Source organism: Strix aluco, chromosome 4 (assembly GCF_031877795.1).
Source record: "Strix aluco isolate bStrAlu1 chromosome 4, bStrAlu1.hap1, whole genome shotgun sequence".
NCBI lineage: Eukaryota > Metazoa > Chordata > Aves > Strigiformes > Strigidae > Strix > Strix aluco.
This window is the reverse complement of record NC_133934.1, coordinates 65639614-65663413: the sequence shown is the minus strand read 5'-3', so window position 1 is coordinate 65663413 and position 23800 is coordinate 65639614. Positions and strand designations below refer to the sequence as shown.

General features: G+C 42.6%; 1 protein-coding gene across 1 annotated transcript in view; it reads right to left on the bottom strand.

Annotated features, from left to right (window-relative positions):
- ADAMTS3 (ADAM metallopeptidase with thrombospondin type 1 motif 3) overlaps window positions 1-12123 on the bottom strand; it is a 126377-nt gene extending 114254 nt beyond the window's left edge. Inside the window, exons 1-3 of the mRNA XM_074823377.1 lie at window positions 11886-12123; window positions 11246-11273; window positions 3095-3495 (exon numbers count right to left, since the gene is read on the bottom strand). Of these exons, the coding sequence (XP_074679478.1) occupies window positions 3095-3495; window positions 11246-11273; window positions 11886-11954 (498 nt within the window). The 5' untranslated portion in view covers window positions 11955-12123. The remainder of the gene's footprint in view (window positions 1-3094; window positions 3496-11245; window positions 11274-11885) is intronic.
- Window positions 12124-23800: the final 11677 nt, after the last annotated feature.

The window sequence follows — 23800 nt, the reverse complement described above, 5'->3', positions numbered from 1 at the left end:
TCAGAAGACTGTGACTGCAGAGCAAGCTTTAGTAACATGAACACAGGGAGCAGACAAAAGCAGCAGTAACTGTAGTAGGTACCAGAGATCAATTACCAGAAGGCCAAATTCTGCGAGGCACTACAAACTGCACAGTCCTCCTGAAGCGAGACAAGGTAGGACTCCTCTATGTCTATCTGAACCATGGAAGGATGATTCTGCTTGATGACTGATGCTACAAGTTTTGCTGCAAGCATTTGACAAACTCTATAAATATTGTGACAATAAATATTGCCATTTTGACCAAAACAACAGCAGAAATATACAATAGAAACCTGCAGAAGCACCAGCTTTCCAAAACACAGTCATAAAAACAACGGTCAGCTTCTACATGACTAATTAAGTGTTCTTTTGCTATGACAAGTGCATGCACATGCATGCGATTTTTTTAAATAAATAGGGTTACTTTCAAGGGATACTAAGCACATGTGAAGAAAGGAATTTGCAAAACTAATGGCATGCAGATGACTTTTACTGCAAAAGTAGATATGCAAACTATTTCAAAACAAAAGTGTTCAGGTATTTTGGTTTTTAAATATAAGTTTAGATTCAGGAAGAGACCATGAGCAAAATCTTGCTTTACTAGTGCAAATGCCAATTAGTCCATATATTCACAATCAAGCGATCAAAATTTAGCACGCTTATGTTCTTCAAAACCACTCACCTAGTGCTGAGAGCAAACACTAAACAACATAAAATGCAGCAATGTCTATGAAGTACATGTTAGCACAATACACAATTTTGCCCCACTATCAATAGGTGTCTTATGAGTCATGATGAAAAATCTCCTTATGCACAAAATAAAATCTGCAAGGTGTTTCGCTACCTTGTGGCAAGCCACGTGTTCTTTTTCTGTTACTTACGATATCAAACTTCTTTTATAAGCTATACATTGCATGAATTGCTAACACAGCGATTCCCTTTACTTGCTTCCAAAAGGTAGCAACCTAGCTGGCTACACCGGAGAGTGTGTCTAAATTCCTTTGAAGTCAAAAATAAATCTTCCCAACAGACACATGGCCCTAGAATTTCTCACTCTTGTTCCAGTTTCTGTTAAGCCGTATTATCTTACTCTTCACATCTTTAGGATACACTGAGGATCAAATATTCTAGCTTGGTTGAGAGATGCATAGTACAGCAACAGAGAGGCCAGAATTGCTAACTTTAAGTTACTTCTGCTAACCTTGGAGCTGGTGGGAGGAAAATAAAAAATAAATCTGAAATCCCATCAATCTTCAGGATTATTGACTTATTTCCCACTCACTTGCTTAAAGCTCCAAAAGACTGTTATAACAGCAAGGTGAAGTAAGCACACAGAAGTGCTCAAAAAGATGGTTTTCAGCATGTGAGCTGTTCTCAAAGCCCCTCAAAGACTGCATGAGACAGCTTGGGTTGAGATGAACAAAGAGAACAGTGACTCAGGAGCATTTACCCACTCTCCTCCTCAAACAGAAAGCACATGTTCTCCTAGTCCAGTCCCTAAAACCATGGAAAGCACATGAAGGACTTCTCCTGGGTGCTGTGGGAAAAGAGTGGCAATAAGCCACACAACCGAGAAATCTCCTATTCTTTACTTAAGACCCCTTCAGAATCTGCTGTCATCTTATACCCATGGAGGGTTGTAAAGACAGCAACTATTTCATTTCAATTAACTGAAAACACAACACAAGCAGCTTGTCAGCCACATGGCGATCTCTGCTGAAGCTGCTGTACTCCTTAATCTATTTAATCCAATTTATTGTCTTAACGTGCTGTCTCAACACAAGAACTTTATTCAGGATTACTGCTAAAATACAGCTCTCAGTTCGAGGGTCTCCTTCACTGTAAGAACTACATCGGAAGCTGTATCTATCCAGGCAGATCTCCACACGGCCTTTGTAAACACTGCACACTGCCAACAGATTCTCCTAAAAAAACTCAAAACCCAAACAATACACACCAAACTGATGTTAGTTGATCACATCAGATGTAACCACCAGTAATCCCTTTCTTTAAGTAAGGAAAGTCAAGGAGGTTTGGTTGTGAGTAGCCTGAAGCTCCCAGCCGGGAGTTTGAGACATTTATGCAATTACTCCTGCAGTGACAGAGGCACACTGCGGGGTGGGGCGTTTTGCTAGTCAAGAGTTTATCACAAAATGGAATCAAATCATTAACATGTGGCATGTGACAGGAAGAAGAAAAACTATTTCCAAGAAGGGATACTTGTTGCAGACTTGTTCATATTATTCCTCTCATGAATAGCAGTAGAGTAACCACTACATTAATCTTGCTGGATGTTGCAGTCGTGTTCCACCACTGCTCCTGCTACTTAAAGAGTACAAGGTAAGTATTGTTAGCTTTCTTTACCGCATGACTGAATTAACGAATGGTATGTGTGCTCAATATACGCCCAGTCTTTCAATATGGGATTTGTGTACCAAGCCAGTCATTGCATCTGCTGAAGCCACAACGAAATACCACGTGTTTTCAACCAACGCAGCAATCAGGCCAGCAGTTTTGAGAATGAACCGTTTATAGATGTGAACCACTCAATTCTCATACGATACCTTCTGATGAAACAAAACTGCATGTAAGAAAACAAAAACCATGCTTATTTTATAAATAAACCCTTTAAAACTTAAATCCGTTGCTATTCTTGGACTACAGGGAAGGCTGTGATTTTGTACTACCCGAGAAGTACACAGTGATGATTTGGATGCCAAATTCTACATTCACTCACCAAAAGGTCATCTTTTAAGTCTTAAAATGACTTTGTTATTAATTTTCCCATTTGTGACACCTCATGAAAGCAAAAAGGAAAACCAGCAAAATGTAGGTTTGATTTCCCTCTCTCACACCAGTGACATTAAGGACTTTGCTCATCACACTCAGAGAAATTATCCCAGAATAAAGCAGTAGGACTGTATACATCAATATGTACTGAGGCATTTTCTAAGGGATCTAAGAAACGTAAGTTCTTTAAATGACATCGTTAGCCATGTGTAGTTAAAAAGCAACAACAGTTGTGTACAAAGTAGTAAAATATTGGACATTAATGCCATTAAAGTAGCCTTACCAGACCATCACAATTGCTAATAGCGACAGAAGCTCCAGGGATGTCAGTTATGTCTCCCACATACGCGCAGTTGGTCCACAGAGGTTCTCTTTTCCATAATTGCTCTGTAGCAGTTCTAGTCCGATTCGTGTTACCAGCATCGTTTCCAGTTTCCACAGAGTCTTCGTACCACTCCACTATGGCCTCGGGAGCCACTAAACGCGTGTTGGGTTTCAGCCGGAGATGGAATTCCCTTCCAAATGCAGTGACATTAAAATACAGCTGTTTGGGGCTTTGGGATACCTCCCGCGTTGATCTTCTTTGGTGACTTGCAGAGAGGATATTGGAGATATAGCTTCCATCTGCATTGGTACTAATTGGAATCACTAACCCATACGGTCTCGGTCTGCTTTTTCGTGATTCTGCCAAGAGAAATACCCAAAACCAAACTAAAATTACAACAAGAGCATGGAATGAGGTTGAAGACTTTAGAACAGATGTGCAGTGACAGAAATGCACGTCACTGGGACAAACGGTGAGTGCAAGGACGCAACAGGCCATTGCCTTGCCTGTTAAGGGTTACACTCATTCTGAGAGCTCCAGCTCACTGACCACACAACACACCACCACTACTGCACCGTCATCTGTGTAGGACCTCGCCGCCTCGCATCTCCCTCTTCCAAAATTCCCAATTTAGGATTCCTGTTAGAGCTACCCTAAATCACTCCATTGACAAGTTCAGCTGAAGAATGATAAAAACCTGTGTGGTTTTTAAAAGGAGAGGGGACGGTGCCACTTACCACACTAATGTGCATTAAATTATCTACTAGATAGCTAGTCTGGATATAAGCACACCAATCTAATGTAGGCAAACGTAAGGTACGCGTCACTACTCTCTCTAGTTGGAACACTTGGGCTTATAAATCTTCACTTGGGTACCCTACAGCAAGGCCTTTAATACGCTTAACACTATTGTTATTATAAAAAAGCTTTGTACTACTTTTAAACAGGCTCTGAGAGGGTGTGTAAGAAAGAAGCAGAAAAGCGTCTGACACATCATCACGTTAAGCAAGGTACGACAAACCAAGGGTAATGTGAGAGGAAGGCCATTTCAGCTTCAGAGACAGCACATGGATCATGCCAAGGTGGACAAACACAAGAAGCTGTGCCCAGTTACGCATCTCAAGTAAACACACATCACAGATGCTGGGATACACATTAAGCGCATGCAAAATACCCTCCACATGCCAAAATTTTCAAGAAGCAGGTCTTTCATGACTCTATTTTCATAAAACTTACAGAGAAAACCCTGAAATATTCATTTACATTTATCTGAGGAGTTTCCTGGGGTTTAGGTTTGCTTAATAGCCACAGAAGAGGCAGTGACCCTTTTGAATTCTCTTGTAAGAAATGCCATTCAACTCCTTCATACACCTTAAACAGAATTGCTTGCTCCTGTGTCAAGACCTCCATTAAGATTTTGAAAATGAAGTGCCGTGCTTGGTTACAACTGCAATTTGCATACATATTTCCGCAGAAAATTGGAATAGGGAAAAGAATCCAGTGGATATCACATACCACTGATAAATTAATCTATGTCAGCAGTGGTACAAACAGTAACTTTTCCCCCTACAGATCTCCTTTAGCAAATCCCCTTACCCAGCAACTTGCTATTGCCCTTCCTCTTTGCATAACTTGAGCAACAGAGTTCAAAATGAACAGATGAGCTAATTATAAAAAAACAAAACAGAGAACTTTACAAAGTTGTACCTAAATCCTGCACTTCACGGCAACGCATAGAACCTATAGAACCAGCAAAACTGCAGTCTGTTGATGGCACTAAAGAACTCCTCAAGTAATACCTCAGAAGCTCCACGGCACAATCCTGATTCAAGGAGATTCAAGAAGTCACCTCTAATCAGTGCCAAAGCATCCACGGATACCTGAACAGAGTGGCCAGACAAGGCTGTGGGCAACCAATCACTAGCAGAAGTTTTCCCAAGGCTAACCTGCTTTAGCAGAGGCCTTGGCCAAGAAAGCAAAGCTGCGGGAGAAAAAAGGTGACAGCAATGAAAGCCCCATTTGCCTATCATTTTTTTGTGGTTCCCAGCAGTCAGCTCAGGATTCCTGCCTAATTAGCAGCATTAGCTGACAGGAAACCTTCCAATTTGCCTAAGAGAATACAATATGCTCCCACCCTCAAAAAAGCTTCTTTCTGTGTAGTCCCTTACCCATATCCTGAAAATAGCATTATCAGCCTAAGAGAATTTTTTTTTTCCCTCTCCACTCTCTGCTATTCTTAGGCACTGATGAGAAAAGGAAAAGAATCTTCTCTTTTGCTCAGAGAAGGGTCTTCTCCTGTTACGACATCTGCAGCCCTGCATCAGGACACACACACACGTGTTTCCCGTTGCCTTAAAGTAATCTCACATCATTGTAAAACAACTCCATCAATGGAGTTTATCTCGTCTGCGAGACCTTTGTAATCTGGAAGTAATCATGATATTCAGTGTCCAGTTTTCATCCTGTAAAAGGAGAAGGAGACACATTCTTGGGCCAGGTCAAGCTGCAGGCCAAACTGCTGCTAAGATCTGGACCAAAGCCTAAGTCTTATTGCCTGTGATTAGACTACGTGAGAGTTAAAAGGACACTCAGTTAGCATGGAAATAATTATTCCCTAGCTCTTCTCTTCCCAAGAGAACTGGCTAAAGCAGTATTAGAGTGATATTACTGATACTTTTCATTTAAAAAAACTCCACAATTGGATAGCTCAGATGCTACCACTAAGTGCCACTGAGAATTCCTCAAATAAATATACTTAATTAAATGAGCTAAATTTTACCCACTCCCAGTGTGAATCACACTTGAACTGAGAATTAATAGAGGAAAAAGCTCAGTAGCTAGTTCCTCTCTCCTCATAGCAGTGGCTGCTTTTTTAAGAGACTCAGGCATTCAACGAATAACTTTAGTAGGAAAATGTTCCTAACAGCTTCATATAACTGTTTTTTCTCCAATTTTCTTTTATGCCAGTTACTGAGGGATTTGACAGAAAAAAAAAATTATGGTACTAGTAGGGCATACATAGACATTTAAATTCTTGCACTATAAATATCTTTACACAATACACCAATACTATATCCCAGGCAAGTGAAAAGTTCCTTATCATCTTCAAGTCCGCTGTTCTGAAAACGTACTCCACGTCCTACAGCTAGCAGCCACAGTGTGTTTTTCCGCAGTAGCCAACTCAACCTATTTTGCCATGCACCTACAAGATCAGGTTCTAAAACAGGTATCCTAATTAGAACATTATCCTTAGGATAAGTCCCATCTAAAACACTGGGAATTCTGACTGAGGATTGCTCATCTCTCTCATTAGAGAAGGGACCAAATTAAAACTCTAAACTCATTTTTATTAATTAGATACTAGGCCACAAAGAGGAGACAGAGCTGCTGGGTTGTATATCCTAACTGGGTCAAAGTAAAAATCTAGATCCTCACATTCCCCACGCTTCAGTGATGAGATTTCATTCACAGACTGACATTCCTCCTTCTACCTCGTCGAGATTCTTCGTGGCTTTTTTTTTTTTTTTTTAGAAGCAGGATGTTCAGTGCCAGAGACCACAGTCTGGTGATCAAATTCTGTGTTCACCGCACAACTGACAAATTGCGTTGCACATCTTGCAGCAGTATTCCCAAATTTCTACTTGTGGGGGCAAAAAAAAAGTTATTTTGCTAATAACAAGAACAGCCAGCTAGCCACAAGAAGGTAGGAACAAAGGATGGAAAATAAGAACTGTCAAGTTTTTGAGTCAGCAAAAGCCTTTTCCAGAGTCTCCAAATGCTGAGCTAGAAGAGGAAATGCCTTTTGTTCAAAGGCAATTAAAATTAAATGTGACATGACTGAACGCTGAAGACATCTAAACTCCTCCACTGACTTATATTACCCTTTTTCCATAGACTGTATGGTCTTAGGAAATGCTATTCCAGCTGTAGGTGTTCCCTTTCCTATGCTAAAATTTCAGAGTTGATCTGTTCTACTAATTCAAAGCTTACAGCAATGATCAGAGAAGAAACACAGAGCAACAGAAAAAGCACTTAACGTCAAATTTTCTTCATTTTTTAAATCTGGCTTTAAACTGCTGCTCCAGTTGCACAATGTTTAAGTTGAAAGGAAGCACTTAAGACAGAACATCACATTCTTTCATTGTGTGCCAAAACACAATTAGCTGGAGAATGTCTCTGGAAGAGGGCTGTCCAAACTTTTTTCCCCTCAAATACACATGAAACTGAAGAATTAACGCCACTGGTTCACAGTAGTTGCCTGTGCACTGTACAGCAACCGTGGACAATGGAGGTTCAAAAGTTCGAAACTTCTTTTTCTTTTTTATCATCACCTGCGTTTGGAAAAGCGTTATTTTTCCAAGTATAAGATTCTGAGAAATACATTGATCAAAGTTGTTCATGTGGTTGTCCACAGCAGAATTCCAAATGCATAAACATCCACTCAAGAAAAGAGATTTCAAAAGCACAGTCTAAATTGAAATCAGTGGAAGCAGTGGAAAAGGAGGAATTTCTGAAAGTTCAGACAAATTATTTCTATGTCTAAAACAAGCTACCCAAGTTTGAAGACATTACTTTTTTTTTTTCCTTTTAAAAAGTATTTAAACCTCATTTAGTGTTCATTATTCTGATAACATTTTTACTCACTTTGCATGTAAACAAATTTTGATAACAGGGCCCTCCTTTTTCCAGCCTTCTGTGTTGCAGCCAGAGGACCAACTTTTGTGACCAAATTAATTTTTTGATCACAGGAGCTCCTTCACCTGCTACCGTGACCTGTGAAATTACGTCCACCGAGTCAAAGGGTTGGCAGCATCATTTTTGCCCAAACATTTTCTGAGCCATGGCAATGAGATGTAGATTAATTACTATGTGTAGTACACACCTGCCTCTTTATATTGCTAGCAAATATTTCAATAGGAATAGCAATGTGGAAACCTATTAATATTATACCAAAAGCACAACTGTTTTGGCAAAGATGGTGCTGGGTATTGAGCAAGGCAACAAATGTGCGGGAACTCCTGATAACATCCCATCCATGCGGGCCAAGTCCCAGACTGTCCCACCCTGACCTGATGGGATGACCAGTGAGCTACCATCAGCTTCTAGAGCTCCCTTGCCTCTCCTGAGGGATGTATCTGAATGCACTTGAGGGTCAGGAAGCTCAGCTACCTCAGCCAAAGGACTGGATCTAACGGAACACCTCCAGAGCATCACTGTGCCTGCATCTTCTGAAGGGAATTCACAAGCTATGATACAATCAGACATCCAGCTTTGCAGTGGAAGTACTGGAAAAAAAAATTACCTGCTGCTGTAGGAATTAAGAGGATGGTATTTCAATACAAAGAGTGTTCCATGTTCTGAGAGACTACCCTTCCATCCCTCAGGTGACCACAATGGCGATGAGCACAGAGCTGTTCCAGTCACTCAGCAAAGTGCTGCTTAATAACAAGAAAAGATGGTGCAGTGACAAAGGGACAACCCTAGCAGGGGTTCTGTCATCACTGTTTTCTGCCTTCATTGCTGGTTTCCAGAAACTAAGAAGCAGTTTTGGTCCCTCTCTTTCAACAATCTGGCTCACTTGAGAAGTACCATTCACTCTGTATTTGGCTGCCTTTAGGTGGCAGAAATGCCCAGAGAGAAAGACAAGACAGAAGAGGGAGGTGGGATTTCTTGAGAATTCCCACACAGCTTTGCACCTGAATAGGGAGGAGGCTATGCAGTAAGCTTCAGTGCTAAGCACTGCAAGTTGGATGTATAAAAGCCAGGGGCAGCCTGGCACTGCTGCTTTGCAGGTTAGACATTCCAGTTTTCTTCCAGAAGTCGCACTGAGCCACAATGGAGCTCTGCTGTGTGGGAGGCTGAGGCAGGAAAAGCAAAACGTAGCAGCAGCCCGAGTGCTGGCACCTTCAGTGTTGCTATTTCACTAGTGACAACAGTACAGTTTCCTCCTGACAGTTTCAGGCATTTGCAGTACATTACATGTTAATGCAGTTAATTAAGCTTGGGTAACTCTCTATCTCTAGAATATATTCCGTACCAATATTTTAAAAAAATAACATTTTATATGTTTTAATTTGTCCTAAGTGACTTTCCAGACTATGAGAAAAGATTAGCTGCTGACAGCAGCCAGCCCTGGGCCAAATCAAAATATACAACACCGATGCAAAGTGACACTTAATATGACTTAAAAGTAGGACAACCCATTTGGAGGCAATCCTAATGCAGGTTTTACTGCCGTCATTAAAACCCTAAACTGAGTAAGCCGTACTTTTTGAATCAGAATTTACAGGATCAAACATTTCTTGAAACATTAACAGTTTAAAAATCACAAAGCATAGGACAAATGCCAATGACCCTAAGTGTTAACTAGCTATTTGTGCTTTGAAAACACAGATTTCTGCTCAGCAAAACACCCTCAATTCCTGAAAGTCAGAGGTACTTGCTGACAGTCTGGTCTTGGTAAGCCATCACTCTCATTGGTACTGCTAGTCTGAACCAAAACCCATCACAATGCCCCTTCCTGGGGAGAGGAGGGTGAGATGCCATCAGCTGCTGAAGCTCCCAAGGTGCCCCCAAAACCAGGTGAGAGCCTGTCCCACACCGATCACACAGGCCTGGCACGGGGGGCTTGGCACAGGGGGCCCGAGTCACCCTCCACCATGCCATGTCCCACGGTTCCTGTATGCCTCAAGTGTTCCTGACTACAGCAGTGCTGGGACCGTGAAAGAAAGGAAGAAGTTAAAGGAAAAAAAGTTATTTTCCAGATTAAGGAATTTTGTCTGATGTACTGTATAATTTAAAAGAACACATTCCTGTACAGCTTCTGGTTTCTGAAATTCAAATACAATCCATTTCTCATGGAAACGAATAGAAATAAAACACAGGATCAGCATACCACTGGAAAAAAAGTCTGTTTGCCAGTTAGATTTAAACCTACCTAACTGTCTCAATTCCCATTATTCACTGATCACAGTGGAAATCAACCTGAGCTGGGAAGAATGCAGTTCCAGAACTGAAATTGAGACAAGACCTCCAAAATTTAGAGAAATACTTGAAATTCCTTTTCTGAACAGTATCTCAGATCAAAACCTGAACCAAAACCTCAGAATTGGAGGTCTAATGGCAACTGGAAATAGAATTGCCTGGGGTCCATTCCCATTGCTACCGCTCCTCTCGTTGAAAAGCTTCTCCAGAGCACACTCCAGAGCGCGGACACCAGCACTCAACAGCAAATTGTGGAAAGGCTCATTTCACAACTGGGCAAGCTGAGGAGCGTGTAAGATGGCATACCCTTGCACTAATGACCTGGGAGAGAAAACGCCAGCTTCTGCATCTTTCTACATCCTCTTCCATCCCATAGAGCACTACATTATCTGCTGGTTTAAGCAAACACAGATCTTCTGAAGCTAAACTGTGTGCGCATGCTCCTAATTATACGAGGCTTCCTGTCTTAGGAAAGAGTCAGAGAGGCTTAAGTTTTAAATATAAAGCACCCTGTGGGTGCTAACAAACACCTTTCACTTCAGTACCCTCATTGATCACAGACAACGACCTTGCCGCACTGCACTTTCTTACGTGTATTATAACGTTTATTGTTCAGCATGCAGCATGCACCCCATGCTATCAACAGAATATGAAGAGGCCTTGGCATTAGGCACATTTCTTCCAGCTAAAAGGAAAGGTTGCATGCTTCCAATATGGACGAGAAATGGTATGAAGACATGGTCTGCCCTAGCCAAACAGTAGGCATTTCCTCCTTGATTCAGAAACACAGAAATGAAGACAGAGTGTCTGACCCAGAGCTGATCTGCTGTGATATTCAGAGAGCTAGTTTAAGCACGCTGCAATTTTTAACTTTTGTCGGTTTTTATTTAAGAAGGGAAGCACAGACGTATCAGGATGCAAAACCGCATAATGAGAAGGCATGCAAATTCAAGTCATGCCACATCACTGTGAAACTACAAATGCTCCTGGGTGGTAATGGTGTGGGGGTACACAAGGGAATGCTTGCCTGCATACAGATCATTTTTCCAGAAAACAAACTAGTTTGGTGAGCTTACTTCTTTTATTTCCATTTTGATAGCAGCAATAATAGTTAAAAAGACTTACCTATTCGGATCTGTTGTTCTTTGCCAGCCTGCGGAAGAGAAAAGAAACACATGCACAAAGTTGTTAGCGTAATTACTATGCAACGTGTGACAGCAAAGTGCTTCTAGAAGGCTGAAAAATTACTTGGTGTGTGTTGCACCGTTTTCTACATTTCTGCTTTTGGTTTCCAGGGCTGGCATTTCTCCTTAACTGAATAAACAGCTGTTCCCACCAAGATACTAACAGAGTCCGTGGAAGTTCCGTCTCATCAGCAGAGCTGCTACGAAACCCCGATTCTGAAGGACCCCCTCCACACATCGTGACACCGTGCCAAAAAGTTCGTCCGGTGGCCAAAGCGAGGCCGGAACGCCCGGGCAGGCGGCGAGCCCGCGCAGGACGGGTGTCGAGGGCTCTCCCCGGGGGGGGGGGGGGGGGGGCGGGAAGGGGTGACAGCAAGGACCCCCGAGCAGCACCGCGGTCCGGGGGCCACCGGCGCGGTACCCCCGGATCGCTCGCCCCCCGGACGGCCTGGCTGGCCCCGGCCGGGAGCCCGCGGCGGCTCCGGGGGCCGCGGGCAGGACAGGGCAGGGCAGGGGCAGGCAGGAGCGGAGGGGAAGGGCGGGAGGGGTCCGGCCCCCTCCCCGGCCCCGTCGCCACTCACCTGCCGGCCGGCCGCGGCGCGGAGCCCCAGGAGCGCGGCTGCCACTACCCACAGGGGCAGGAGCACCATCACGGGGACACCGCCGCCCAGCCACACCGCTCGCTCCCGGCGCCGGCCGCGCTCCTCCCGCCGTGCGCCTTCTCCCTGCCCCTCCGGCGGCGGGTTCCTCCCCCCCGGGGCCGTGCCTGGGGAGCGCGGGCTGCACCCCGCTAGCCCCGGGGCCGGCTGGGCGCGGGCGGCGGTGGGGCGGCGAGTCACCGCGCCGCCTCCTGCTGCTGCCTGCGCCGCGCACCGCGACCTGCGGCGCTAATAAAGCCGCACCGGCCCCCGGGCCCGGCCCCGCCTTCGGCCCGGCCCGGCACACCGACGTCAGGGGCCGCCACCCCCGGCACGGCACGGCCCGGCCCGGCCGGACTGACCGCCCCGAGCCGCCTGACCCCCCCACTCCCCCGGGCTGCCTGACCTCCCACCCAGGGTTGCGTGATCCCCTCCCCAAGGCTGCCTGACTCCCCCCCCCCCCCCCGCCCACCAGGGCCGCCCGACACCCCCGTCTCGGCAGCGAGGGCTTAAACATGGAAACTTCATGACTTCCCACAGAGAGAGAGAGAGAAATAACTTCATCCACCGACCTGTCACCAAGCTCCTCACTAGCCACGCTGGGCTCCCCCCCTCCCCGTCTTTTCCTCCATGTGTCTGAAATCCACAGAAAAAGAAAAAACTTTTCCCGCCTGTTCATCCTGCCAGCCATCAGCGACCTCGACAGGGATGCTTCGCACCGTGGCGGTGGTGACTCTTGAGAAGATGACGACATCCCCGAGTGTCCGTACTTCCTACCGACCCAAGGCAGCGCCACCAAAGCTATGGAGCCCCTGAGACTCCCACCGGACCCGAGGCCAGTTGCAAAGCAACTTCTCTTCCCCTCCGGCCAGGAGCTCAGCACAGCACTGGATCTCCGCTGCACAAGAGGCAAAGCTGCCTGGCCTGGACAGAAACCAAAATCCACTCACGCAGGGCCTTCCCCAGGCAGAAAAAATCTTCAAGAACACGCTCTGTACGTTCTTGGTCCCTTATATTTGCCTAGAAGATGTTATGCAGTTGAGGCTATGCAATAGCAAGCTGGTAATGGATACCATCCTGGGTATCCCCAAGGGGGAAACAAAAAGCTTTACAAATACTTTTTAAGAGCCAGAGAGAAAACACTCCTACATCCTCGCACTTTAGCAGTATTCAAAGTGAGGGCTGAATTTTGTCAGGGTCAGGATTATCTAGTGTTACGAGAGATGGGAACATCTGGATCCCAATTCAAAATCACACCGTTCTGTTGTACCTTTTGTATTACCACTCGTAGTATGTCATGACCAACCACAATAAGTTTCTATTGGCTTCCATCTAGCACAAATTAAAGAATCTTTGCTGCTCAAAAGGTTTTCAGAATAAATGTGTGAAAGCCTAACTATAATAATAATTGAAGTTGAACCGCCTGCCAGAAACCATCTACATGAAAAAGAAAATACTGGTTCTACTAAACCCAAGTTGCCTCATTTCAACATTTAAGAGGAGGAGACCTCCAGCCTTGATTTTCAGGAGGTATCTTGAATATTTAAACCATACCAGTCTGTGGAGCAGCCCTGCGGCTTCAGAGAACACAGGTCCTGAGCTGCATTATGTTCCCTCACAAAGCAAAAAAAATAAAAGGAATTTTTCTGAGAAAGTGACAATGCCTGAATATGTATCTGTTATTACAAGATCATTTCTGTACATAAAATACACTAAGCAGCCTGTGACACTCAACATGCTGTAACAGCAGCCAGCTGCACGCTGCACAAGAGCCACTTTTTGCAAGGACCAGAATCAGAAAGACTATGGTTCTGTAAATTGCTAGCTACATAATTATACATTATAAGGCAAGTTAAGGACAGTAAGCTTGCAAAGCCGCAGAGACAGAACTGTCGATTCAGAATCACCAAACTCCGGATGCCAGCCTAACCTTTCTTTCATCTCCACATTAATTAAGGCACTGACTGGCACTACTTGATAACACACCACTTCTCCCTCATCCAGTGCACAAAACGGGTACCATTCACTTCATGTGCAGCTATTCCATGTTTTATTTCCCTCACTGATGTTCATTATGTGACCTCAGACCTTATTTATTGCACATTATTCAAATACTGAAAACAACAATGTTGATTTCCTTATGGGTTCTTCCATAATAGAACATACCTGAGTGCTTTGCATACCACCCATTTTCTGCAGTGAAATGATGGATCAGCACAATCTCTGGTGCTTTGTGCAGGCTAATTATGGGTGCAATTCATGATTTCATCTCATTTTCTTCCATTTTATCTAAGTTCCAAGCCATGCTCTTTCGGATTTCACAGTTTTACAAATGTACAAAGTCAGGCTCCCCGCCATGTGCAATACACAGAAGGAGCTGGTTTAAGCCGTTCGCACCACATCTCACAGGAACTTGCAGAAAAAGCCATGCTGATGTCTCCCAATCATCCAGGTGCTGCATGGACCACAGCTGACCAAAACTTCGAAGGGAATCTCTTAAGTACAGAAAGCCAAGACAGAACAGACACAGGGAACAAAACTTCTGGCATTTTGTAATGCTGTTTCTGTGATCTTAAAAACATTCTTTCAATAAAGTTGTGTGTGTTGCATCATAGTTTGTTGAAGTTTTCCCAAATAGCTAAAGTAGTTCCTAAATGTCAAAGAAACAAAGATATACAAAAGACAGACCTGGAGGCCAGGGCACATACTCTGTTTGGTGGTCTTTGAGAGAAAAAAACCAAGGTTTGACAGAATTGTAAGAGAACAGAAAAAAGGTGGTAAAGTTAGATGCTTCATTAGCTATTTCTAATAAGAAACAAGACTGAGTACCTTAACTGTAACAAATGTAAATCAAGGCAGTATTTGAAAGTTCAATTAAAGACATTTCTCATCTCTAACAGCCAAGTTTGGACATACTATTATAAAAGAAATCATACATTTTCTTGTGTGTATTTCAAGTCTGATATATATACAGGTATTTACATATGCATGTACATATATATATGTGTATCTGTTAAAGATCTGTTAAGTATTTGCAATTCTAAAGTTATTATTGCTAACACTATATCACATAGGCTTTCTGCATCGGTGCAGTTTCTGTTGGTGCACTAGAGTGACAGCTACAAATATTTTATGAACCTGAGGTTAGGCCCTGAAGCAAAGAGGCACTGAAGTCTAAAAGGTTTTGCACAGGGCCAGATTCTGTAGTGTGAGGACTGCAGCAGTATTTGCATAGCAAGAATAATACTTATGGAAGTAAGTACTTAATTCTGAGAGTCAAGTGTAGCATTACCTGATTATAAAGGCTCTGGAACATGGTCTCTATGAAATCTCACATTCTCTCACCACAGAAGTGCCTGCAACACAAAACAATTTCAATGCAAGTGTTAATTGGAACAAGAATTCAAACTGAGAAACTTTAAAGAAGAATATTCTCTCTGTGGAACCAAGAGAAATTAACTGAACAGGAGTTTCTGCAATGCTATTTAATACAAGCTTTCATATATTAAATTTTTTTCAAGACAAGCCCTAGTAAACTTAACTATCTAGGAATAATATCTATAGTCTAGACAAATCACAGTCTTTACTGTTCGTGTATGCACAGATAGTTTAATATTCAGTTTTTCAGTGACATTTCCGGATATTTAGGAATCATTAGAATTTACAGACTTTCTGATCTACTGTGTTCTTTGCTGGTCTGCATTTGATGACCTTTCTTAATAGTGGCCAGTTTGGAAAGCATTGATTCTGTTCTTTCCAAAACAGACATATCACTAAAAATTAGCCAGGGGTAAAACAAGCTGCCTATTTAAGATGAAACAGATATCCACTTTGAACGCCTGTTTTTAGTTAGAAAACTAAAAATATTTTCCAAGCATCGTGCAGATGGTTGCTTATTTTCATAGGAACTGCTGTAGCAGTGGGCCATGGAGGACATCTTTCTTTAAGAAGGGATAATGCAGCTGGTTCACAAAAAGGTACAGGACAGTGCAGATAAGATAGTTATTTACTTTCTTTGTCACCTCCACAAACTGAAGAACACATCCCTTACACAATGCTTGGGCCTTTTTTTTTTTTTTCCTTTTAATCTTTACCATTAAAACTGCAGTTTGTTATTTACTTCCAGATACCAGCTCTGCTGAAATTTGGCTTTGGTGTCAAAGCCTAATTTCCTTTAATGATTGATACATTGGGCGTCAGGTTCTCCTCCTCAATGAAGCATGCTCTGATCTACATATAAGCAAAGGGGCGGATCCTCGGTGAGGCAGGGAGACCAGAGACCCAGATCTTGTTCCCGTGAAACCAGAGTATGTGTACATGACCTGGCCAGGTTTTCAGCCTGGCAACCATTAGCTTAATGAAAAGTAGAAATAAGTTTTTTTCCAAGTAATTAGAGATGCAGGAGGCCTACAGTGTGATCGTTAAACCTAAGGCAATATAAATCAGTTTCTTAGCACCGGATATGCCTGAAAAGAACGCCTGCGCCTCATTTTTAAAATTCGTTACTATTTGCATTTCAGTAATGCCTGAGGTCCCATTCATGGACCGGAGCCCCATTGTAGCTGGCATTGTGAGCGCACACAATAAAAAGGCCATGCAAAAAGACCCTTCAGTTGAAGGGCTGTAGTCATACTAATGCAAAAAAAAAAAAACCAAACCCAAACCACCCAAACCCCAAAAGCCTGGATTCACAAGAACCAAATTATATGTTCTTAAATGGAAACCCATCCCTTCCTGCACGCTGGTGCGGTTAGTTGCACAACTACTCTGCCGCAGCAGAGCCTCAGCCACAGCTGAAGCGTCTCTTTTGCTCCCTGGGCAATTTGTCAGCATCATGGGTAATGAAGATGCCACAACCGGCTCCAGACCGTGCCACTACTGTCATGCGGGTGGATGAATATTGCCATTACAATCCAAAAGACTACCTCCTTGAGCTCCACTATATGGCAACTTGGGTCATGCATTCCAAAGTTGCAAAAGCCTTTTTTCCTGAGATACCACGTTTAAAATTTCAGCCTTATTTACCGCCCAATAACTTCTGTCCTTCGATTTCCAAAACTGCGCAAGAAGCTTTTTTTTTTGGTATTACTGTTCTTGTGTGTTTACCACAGCACTGTAAGAAACGGTTTTCAGTACCAAGGTGTCAGACAAGAACTGCCAGACAGCACATGAAATGCAAGCACTCTATAAAATGAAAATGGCTATATTTTCTCCTTCATGGTGCATTAAAACGGGGAATATTAAACCACACAACCATATTTAATTGTTTTAAAGACACTATTAATCTAGCAGATTGTTAAATGAAACAACATAGTAGACCTATTATTTTTAACAAAGCAGCGTAAGATTTATGGTCAAGATTTAACCACAGAACATAGGAAACTGGAGAGAAAAATGTGAGACATGAAAATTACAGTTGTAAAATATGTTATGAAAAATGAAAAGTAATGGAAAGAGGCAGTGCTTGTGACAATTTTGTATAATAGATACATTCCATAAAATTGTTCCTATTTTAAGGTGGTTAATTTTGAAATTATGTGTGCCAAATAAAATGCAATTAAACCCACCTCAAATTCTCACAAGAAATGAATAAACAAATACTCATAAATCATTCTAAAAATAAGGTCCAGTAAGACCAAGCTTTTAATGGCCTGCAGTACTGATACAGAAATCAGCGCTTCTTGTGTTGCAAGAGGTTCCTGGAACTGCCGAGGCAGCGACCCTAACACTCAGTACAGATTCTGACAGCATCCAAGGGCCGTTTAAATGCTTGTGCTTACCTTAAGGCCTCCGAAGAAAATCAAGATGGAAAACATCTTTCTCATCCTGCATGGCCAGCGCATGATATGCATGTGCTCTGCCTTACAATTCTAGAGAATTGCCTCTACGTGAGGGATAGACTTACTTGAATTATACCTGTACTCTGGAGGTATGGGAATTGTGTGCTATCCAAGCTTATTTTTGCTAGCCTATTTCTGGTTGTAAAAATTCCTGATTTATACTTTTATACGTATGCCCTTCTGGACAGCAGGGAGCTGTGCAATCTCCTTGTATATCCAGACAGATAGATGATATATACCTATAGATAACAGGGGAGGCTGAGCACTTGCTGGATGCTCACACACTCTCAATAATTTTTTCACTGATAAGAGGAAGATCAATTATTGACTTCTGGGAATCTGCACTCAGAGGTCTTAAACAGGGATTATAATTGCCAGGGATTTTTTTACTTCCCATTTCCCCTTTTATATTCCATTGACTGGGCAGAACAGTACCTTTAACTGGGAAGCACTCAATCCAAGAACTTAAGTAATGCAGAAAATGCTGCCCAGTGGTCTCTTTGAAATGGAAATCTCCTCCTAGTTATGCAAAATGGGAGAGATGCTACAACTATTACGACCACAGAATAGCTGTTCTTTCTGTAGTGTTTATTATAAGCTGAAGTGTGACAGCATGTTTGACTTTCTGGAATTGTCAAAGTAAACCTTTCTGTTAGGGCAGCCAACCAGACCCGAGGAACTGGATTTCAGTAACATTTAATTCCCAGGACTTCATAACCAATGAAGGGCATAAGTAATGAAAGTATGACAAATGTTGCAGTGCTGCTAATGTCCTAAGATAACCGTTTAGGCACAAACATTTATGACTTCTGTAACCAAGCACTGTCCAGCAAGACATCCCTGAATATGCTAGAACACTAGAATTCTTAAGCAAAGGTGATCAGTCACATTTTACAAAAACAGCACATAAAACAGTTACTGAAAAGAACAGGGAATGAATTCTCAGTATATTAGCAGGCAAAGTTAAACTTGTTAAAGGGACAGAAGAGGAAGATCTCAGAAGGTCTGAAGTCCTCTCTAAGAAATCTTCTGTGAAAAGCAGTGCCATCCATGTTAGCTTACTCCAGGGGGAAATTACACTGGGAAGTGTTGGGTTTTTAGTGTATGGCCAACCCTGTCACAGAACAGAGATACACCACATAATTTAAAGTCCCCTTCTGGTCAGGAGAATTACAGACAAACCCTTCAAATATCTATTTCTTTGAAGAAGTTTGTGGCCAGCTGAAACAACCATGCTGAATTCATGGCTGACCCTCCCCTAGCTACTACCAATCACCAAAAGACTTGTTCTCAGTGAAGACGACAGATATTCACATTCCACACTGCCAGCTGACTGGCTGCAGCTTCTCATTTTCTGCAGCTTTTTTTTTTTTTTTTATCATTTGTGCACACCAGCGTAATGTCTACCTTGAATCACCCTACTCCAAAGCACATGCTACGTACATTTAACCTGTGGCAGCCTAGACAAGCTCTTGATTGACAACAAAGATACTGTAAAGCCTCCTCATAAAGGCCTTTCCCTCCATGAAGCAGCTTGATTAATGAGTAATCCCATAAGGCTGTAAGATTAGACAGAATATAGCATGAACCAGATCAGCGTCTTACCCTATTACATGTACACCTCCCATTGGCTTCATTGGCTTGATGCTTTTCCTTTGTAATTTATTAGCAAGTGCTTTGGGTTTAGTCACATTCTGACAGAATTTTTGGAGGAGGGGGATGACTGCAGAGAGAGGAAGTCAATATTATTTCAGTACTGCAATTCCTTTTCTGTCATTGATTCACACACAAAAACACATTTCCATAAGGAGAGAGGGAGGTTGAATACTTCAGCATTCCCTTACCTCTCCACCATAATGGAAATCAGCTATCCTGGCTTGGCTCCCTAAAACCAGAAAAGACAAAAGCTGCACCACAGAAATGAAAGATGTAATGTAAAAATCAATAATATCCTGTTCCTTAAGCAAGCCAGTGAGATTGTCTGATTCAGTTCCAGTTTGAAGCTGCCTACTCCGAAGGGTTATGATGTTATCTGATTATCTCAAAAAATACTTCCAGTCATGTCAGTAGTTTGTGTTACTTCCATTTCCATGATTCTATTACAAAAGGTCATTCCATGTCACAAGAATAAAAACAACAACTTGAGGATGGTTGCCAGTAGTCCCTTTTGTAAGCATTTAAATAATGACCACAGTTGGAACCCAAGAGACACCACTGTTCCTGTAAACTGCCAATGGCTCAAAGGGCATGTTAACCAGGACCATGTGAAGTCGCAGGCTACATCTCAGCCCCTACACATCAGCTTTGCATGATATCATTTCAGTGGCTATAAAGAAAAGAGGCAAAGAGTTTATGCTGCTATCTTTGCATTAAATGCATTTTGCATTACAGCTGAAACCCAGCAAAGTACTAAGTGGACGCTCAACCTCAAGTACACATAGCCTTATTTCCATTATATTCTTGAGCTGAAAGACATAAAACCAGCCAAAAAACCCCTGGGCCTTATTAGGAATTTAGACCATCTAACAGTGATCCCTGTGTACTGTCATTGTGGTTGTTCTCTCCCAAGTTGAAAGAAAATTAGAATAATTTAAGCTCCAAGTCAGCTTTAACTCTCTTCTATTAAGTTCCCCCACAGTTAGGACGGGTAACTCTAATGTAAGGAAGGAAAAGCCCCCACCCTTAGCCTCCATGCAGACTCAGCATGCAATCGCCTCCCCTGGAGCGAATGCAGAGCTGTGTGCAGCTTGGGAGGCCGAGAACACGAGACATCGGCTTGCTCCCTGCATGGCGGCCATGTCGCCATAGCTGACACCCAGACCAGCGTGCAAGTCTATAAATCTATGCTGAGGACAAAGTCAGCTTTCTCATCAGGTGCTTTAAATGCTTTAGGTTACTCTCCATTAAAGAACCACCTGCTTCTTCCTTGTGTGCAATACGTGGGAGTTGTGCTGCTGCAGATATATATGCCATCCATCTCTCCAAGGTCAGGTGCAAACCATTCCTAGCTGTTACATATATTTGAACAAGGATTCTCCAGAAGGAATAATTAAGATAATAAGGAATTAAAATTTCCTTCAGTCCAATATCATAGGTAAAGTACATCTGTGCGCCATCATGCAAACTGAAGTCAACATCAAGAGTAAAAAGCTGAACTGAGATGCTGCGTTAAAGAGCGTGCAACATAAAGGAGCTGTCACTGGATGCAACAGCAGGACCAGGCCAAGCACGGTTATTTCCAGAAACCCCAATTCTGGATGAAAGCAGGAAAGTTATCTGTCACAAATAAACACACTAGAACTACAGTAAGTAGTGCTTTCAGTAAATCTTATGGATATTGATCCATTCCATAGGGTTCACACAAGAGAACACCACCTGGATCAAAACCAAAACAAAAAGGAAGTTTCCAGAGCTGCTACCACATGTGACCACTCCTAGCAGACCTATCTAGGCATAAATTTGAAACACCTGATAAAAGTACTTATGAAAATATTGATGGCATATGAGAAACTTCAATAACTATACATAGATGCAACCAGAAAGTTGAAATGGTAATATTATTTTAGGATATGCATGTATTGTGTATATGCACCTATGTAATCACTTCCTTCTTAACTCTTATAATTGACAGAAGACATTATTAAGCCTCTATTTTCAGTATGGAGCATATGTGACTAATTTGGAAATAGATAATTTTTATTTAGAAAGCCTCACACACAGGCTATAACAGTGCTGGAACTTCCTGGATGATGTTACTATAGACACTTGAATAAGACTGCTTAAGTTCAGTGAAGCTAGAGCATTACTTTTCAACTGGGGGTGGGGACAGCTCTTTTTGAAACTCTTTCTTTTTGGTACCATCATTATTTAGGTATGGAATGAGTGCTCATATCTACCATCTCCAGAAACCTTAATGGTCTTTTTGGAGTAATATCAGCCTTAAGCCAGAAGTACTGGCTATACTGTTTGTTGAGCTTTGGGATTTCTCCCCCACCCCAAGTATAAATGGGCTTGTAATAGGGAAAGAAATTGCTTCTTGTGGATTTCTGCATCATTGTTGCTCTCGTGCCAGCTTACATATTGTACTAGTCCTTACTTGTACCAGATGGTGAAATCACAGTCTAACTCTAGCACTATCAGTTGTATTTTATCTAAATAGACAGTTTTATTCACAGACCCACCAAACTCTGGTACATATTCCACACTGCACACTGACCCCAATGCACATGGAAGGCTAGCACAGGCAGGATTTTCAAAGTTGAAAGAGGTTTGACCTAAGGCTCATTTAAGTGCCATACTCAGTTAAGTGTTCAGGCCATCAGGACAGAGAAACCCAGCTTTCTTAAGTCCTCCTGAAAATCCCCACCATGAGCTTCAATCTCTTACACTGCGTACACAGATCATTCAAATTCACACACTTCATGGGAAAGTATACAAGCAGGCAAGTATTACCACTTTGACTTGAATTTGCTGGGACACTTCCATTTCCAGAAGGAATTAAACAGGTGCTTTGTCTCTGCAAAGCAGCTTAAGCTAAAATCCCGATACCACTTGCTGCTCTCACATGGGGTCATGGTCACTAAATATTTAAGCCAAAACAACAATAAGTTGAGATGAGAGAGTAGCAACATTTAGCAGATAAACCTCTGCCTCTCTGGACTCCACTTCTCCACTCTCTCTCTCTGAGAGGATCAATCTGCTTTAAGAGATCAACATAACCACAAGGGACAACTCCAAATACTGTTTAAAAACCGCAAGCTTAAATGAAAATGTGAACTGAGCTACTGACCTTACCTAGGGTCATCTTACCATGTCAAGGCTGGGGTTATTTCCAGGGCAGCATGCAAGAGCTTTCACTGCAGCTGCTTGAATAGTACTTTGCCTGTGGATTAATGGATGACTTAGGCTTCTCATTCTGACCAGCCTTTACAATTCAGGAGAACACACAGAGGATTTCTTCTGAAACAGCTGAAGTAAAAAGACAAAAGTAAGCTAACCTCCTGACCTGTAAAGTAACCTTGTAGAGAAATCCATTCAACATAGTTGTTCACTGTTTCTGGGAAAAGGAAGAGAAGGATTTTGCAAGAGGGAACAATAACTTGTATACCGTTTAAGAGGGAAAACTACCACAGCAATCTGTTTCTGATGAATTTATGTGGAGTAGAGGAGAGAGTAAATCCAACAAGGACCAAGGAGAGATTAAGTGTGTCACAAGCAAGGACTGACCAGATTTAAGCAAAGCAAGAACTTCTGCTGTTCTTACTAGCATTTAAACCAAGGAAACACTCAAATAAGATGGGGAAGCAGCTTTTTGAAGATAAACCACCATTGGCCTTCTCCTGTAAAACCTCTATCCAATGAATATTTTTTCACTCCAGGAGTTCCTAGCAAATACCCAGCTCAAAGGAAAGTGAGATCTGCTCTGGGTTCCTAGGAAAAGCAGAGCTCCCTGCAAAATTTCTTTTTCTGAACCTCATGTCTCTTGAGAGATGTCATGAAAAAGAAACACAAAATCCTAGTCACTGACAAGGTGATGGCAGTATCATTCAACATGCAATCAGACACAGAAAATGGCAGGTAAGACTATGGCAACATAAGAACAGCCACACACATCAGACCAAACATCCGTCCAACCCAGTACTTGCCTCTGCAAGTGGCCAATAACCAAGGAAGATTTAAAAACAGAGCAAGTCTCTATTGAGAATTCTTTCCCAGCTGCCAGACTGAGGAAAGGCTGAACAGTGGGAAAGAGAGTAGTGATTTCCAAACAGCCTTTGCTACAAACCTTTGCTACAGCATCTCAGAAGCCCCCAGCATGACACCCTCTGGTGGGAGCACGTGCTCAGACACAGGTAGAGGGAGTCTGTAGCTCTTGTGCAAAGCATACTGCCTAACTTAGAAGCCAATATTTCTGCTCAGCTTCTAGGCATAAGGGCTGCAACACCAATATTTTCTCCATCTCATGCCTGCCCAGAAATCCCCAGGACAGCATGGGATGGCTGAATGTTCTTATCTGCA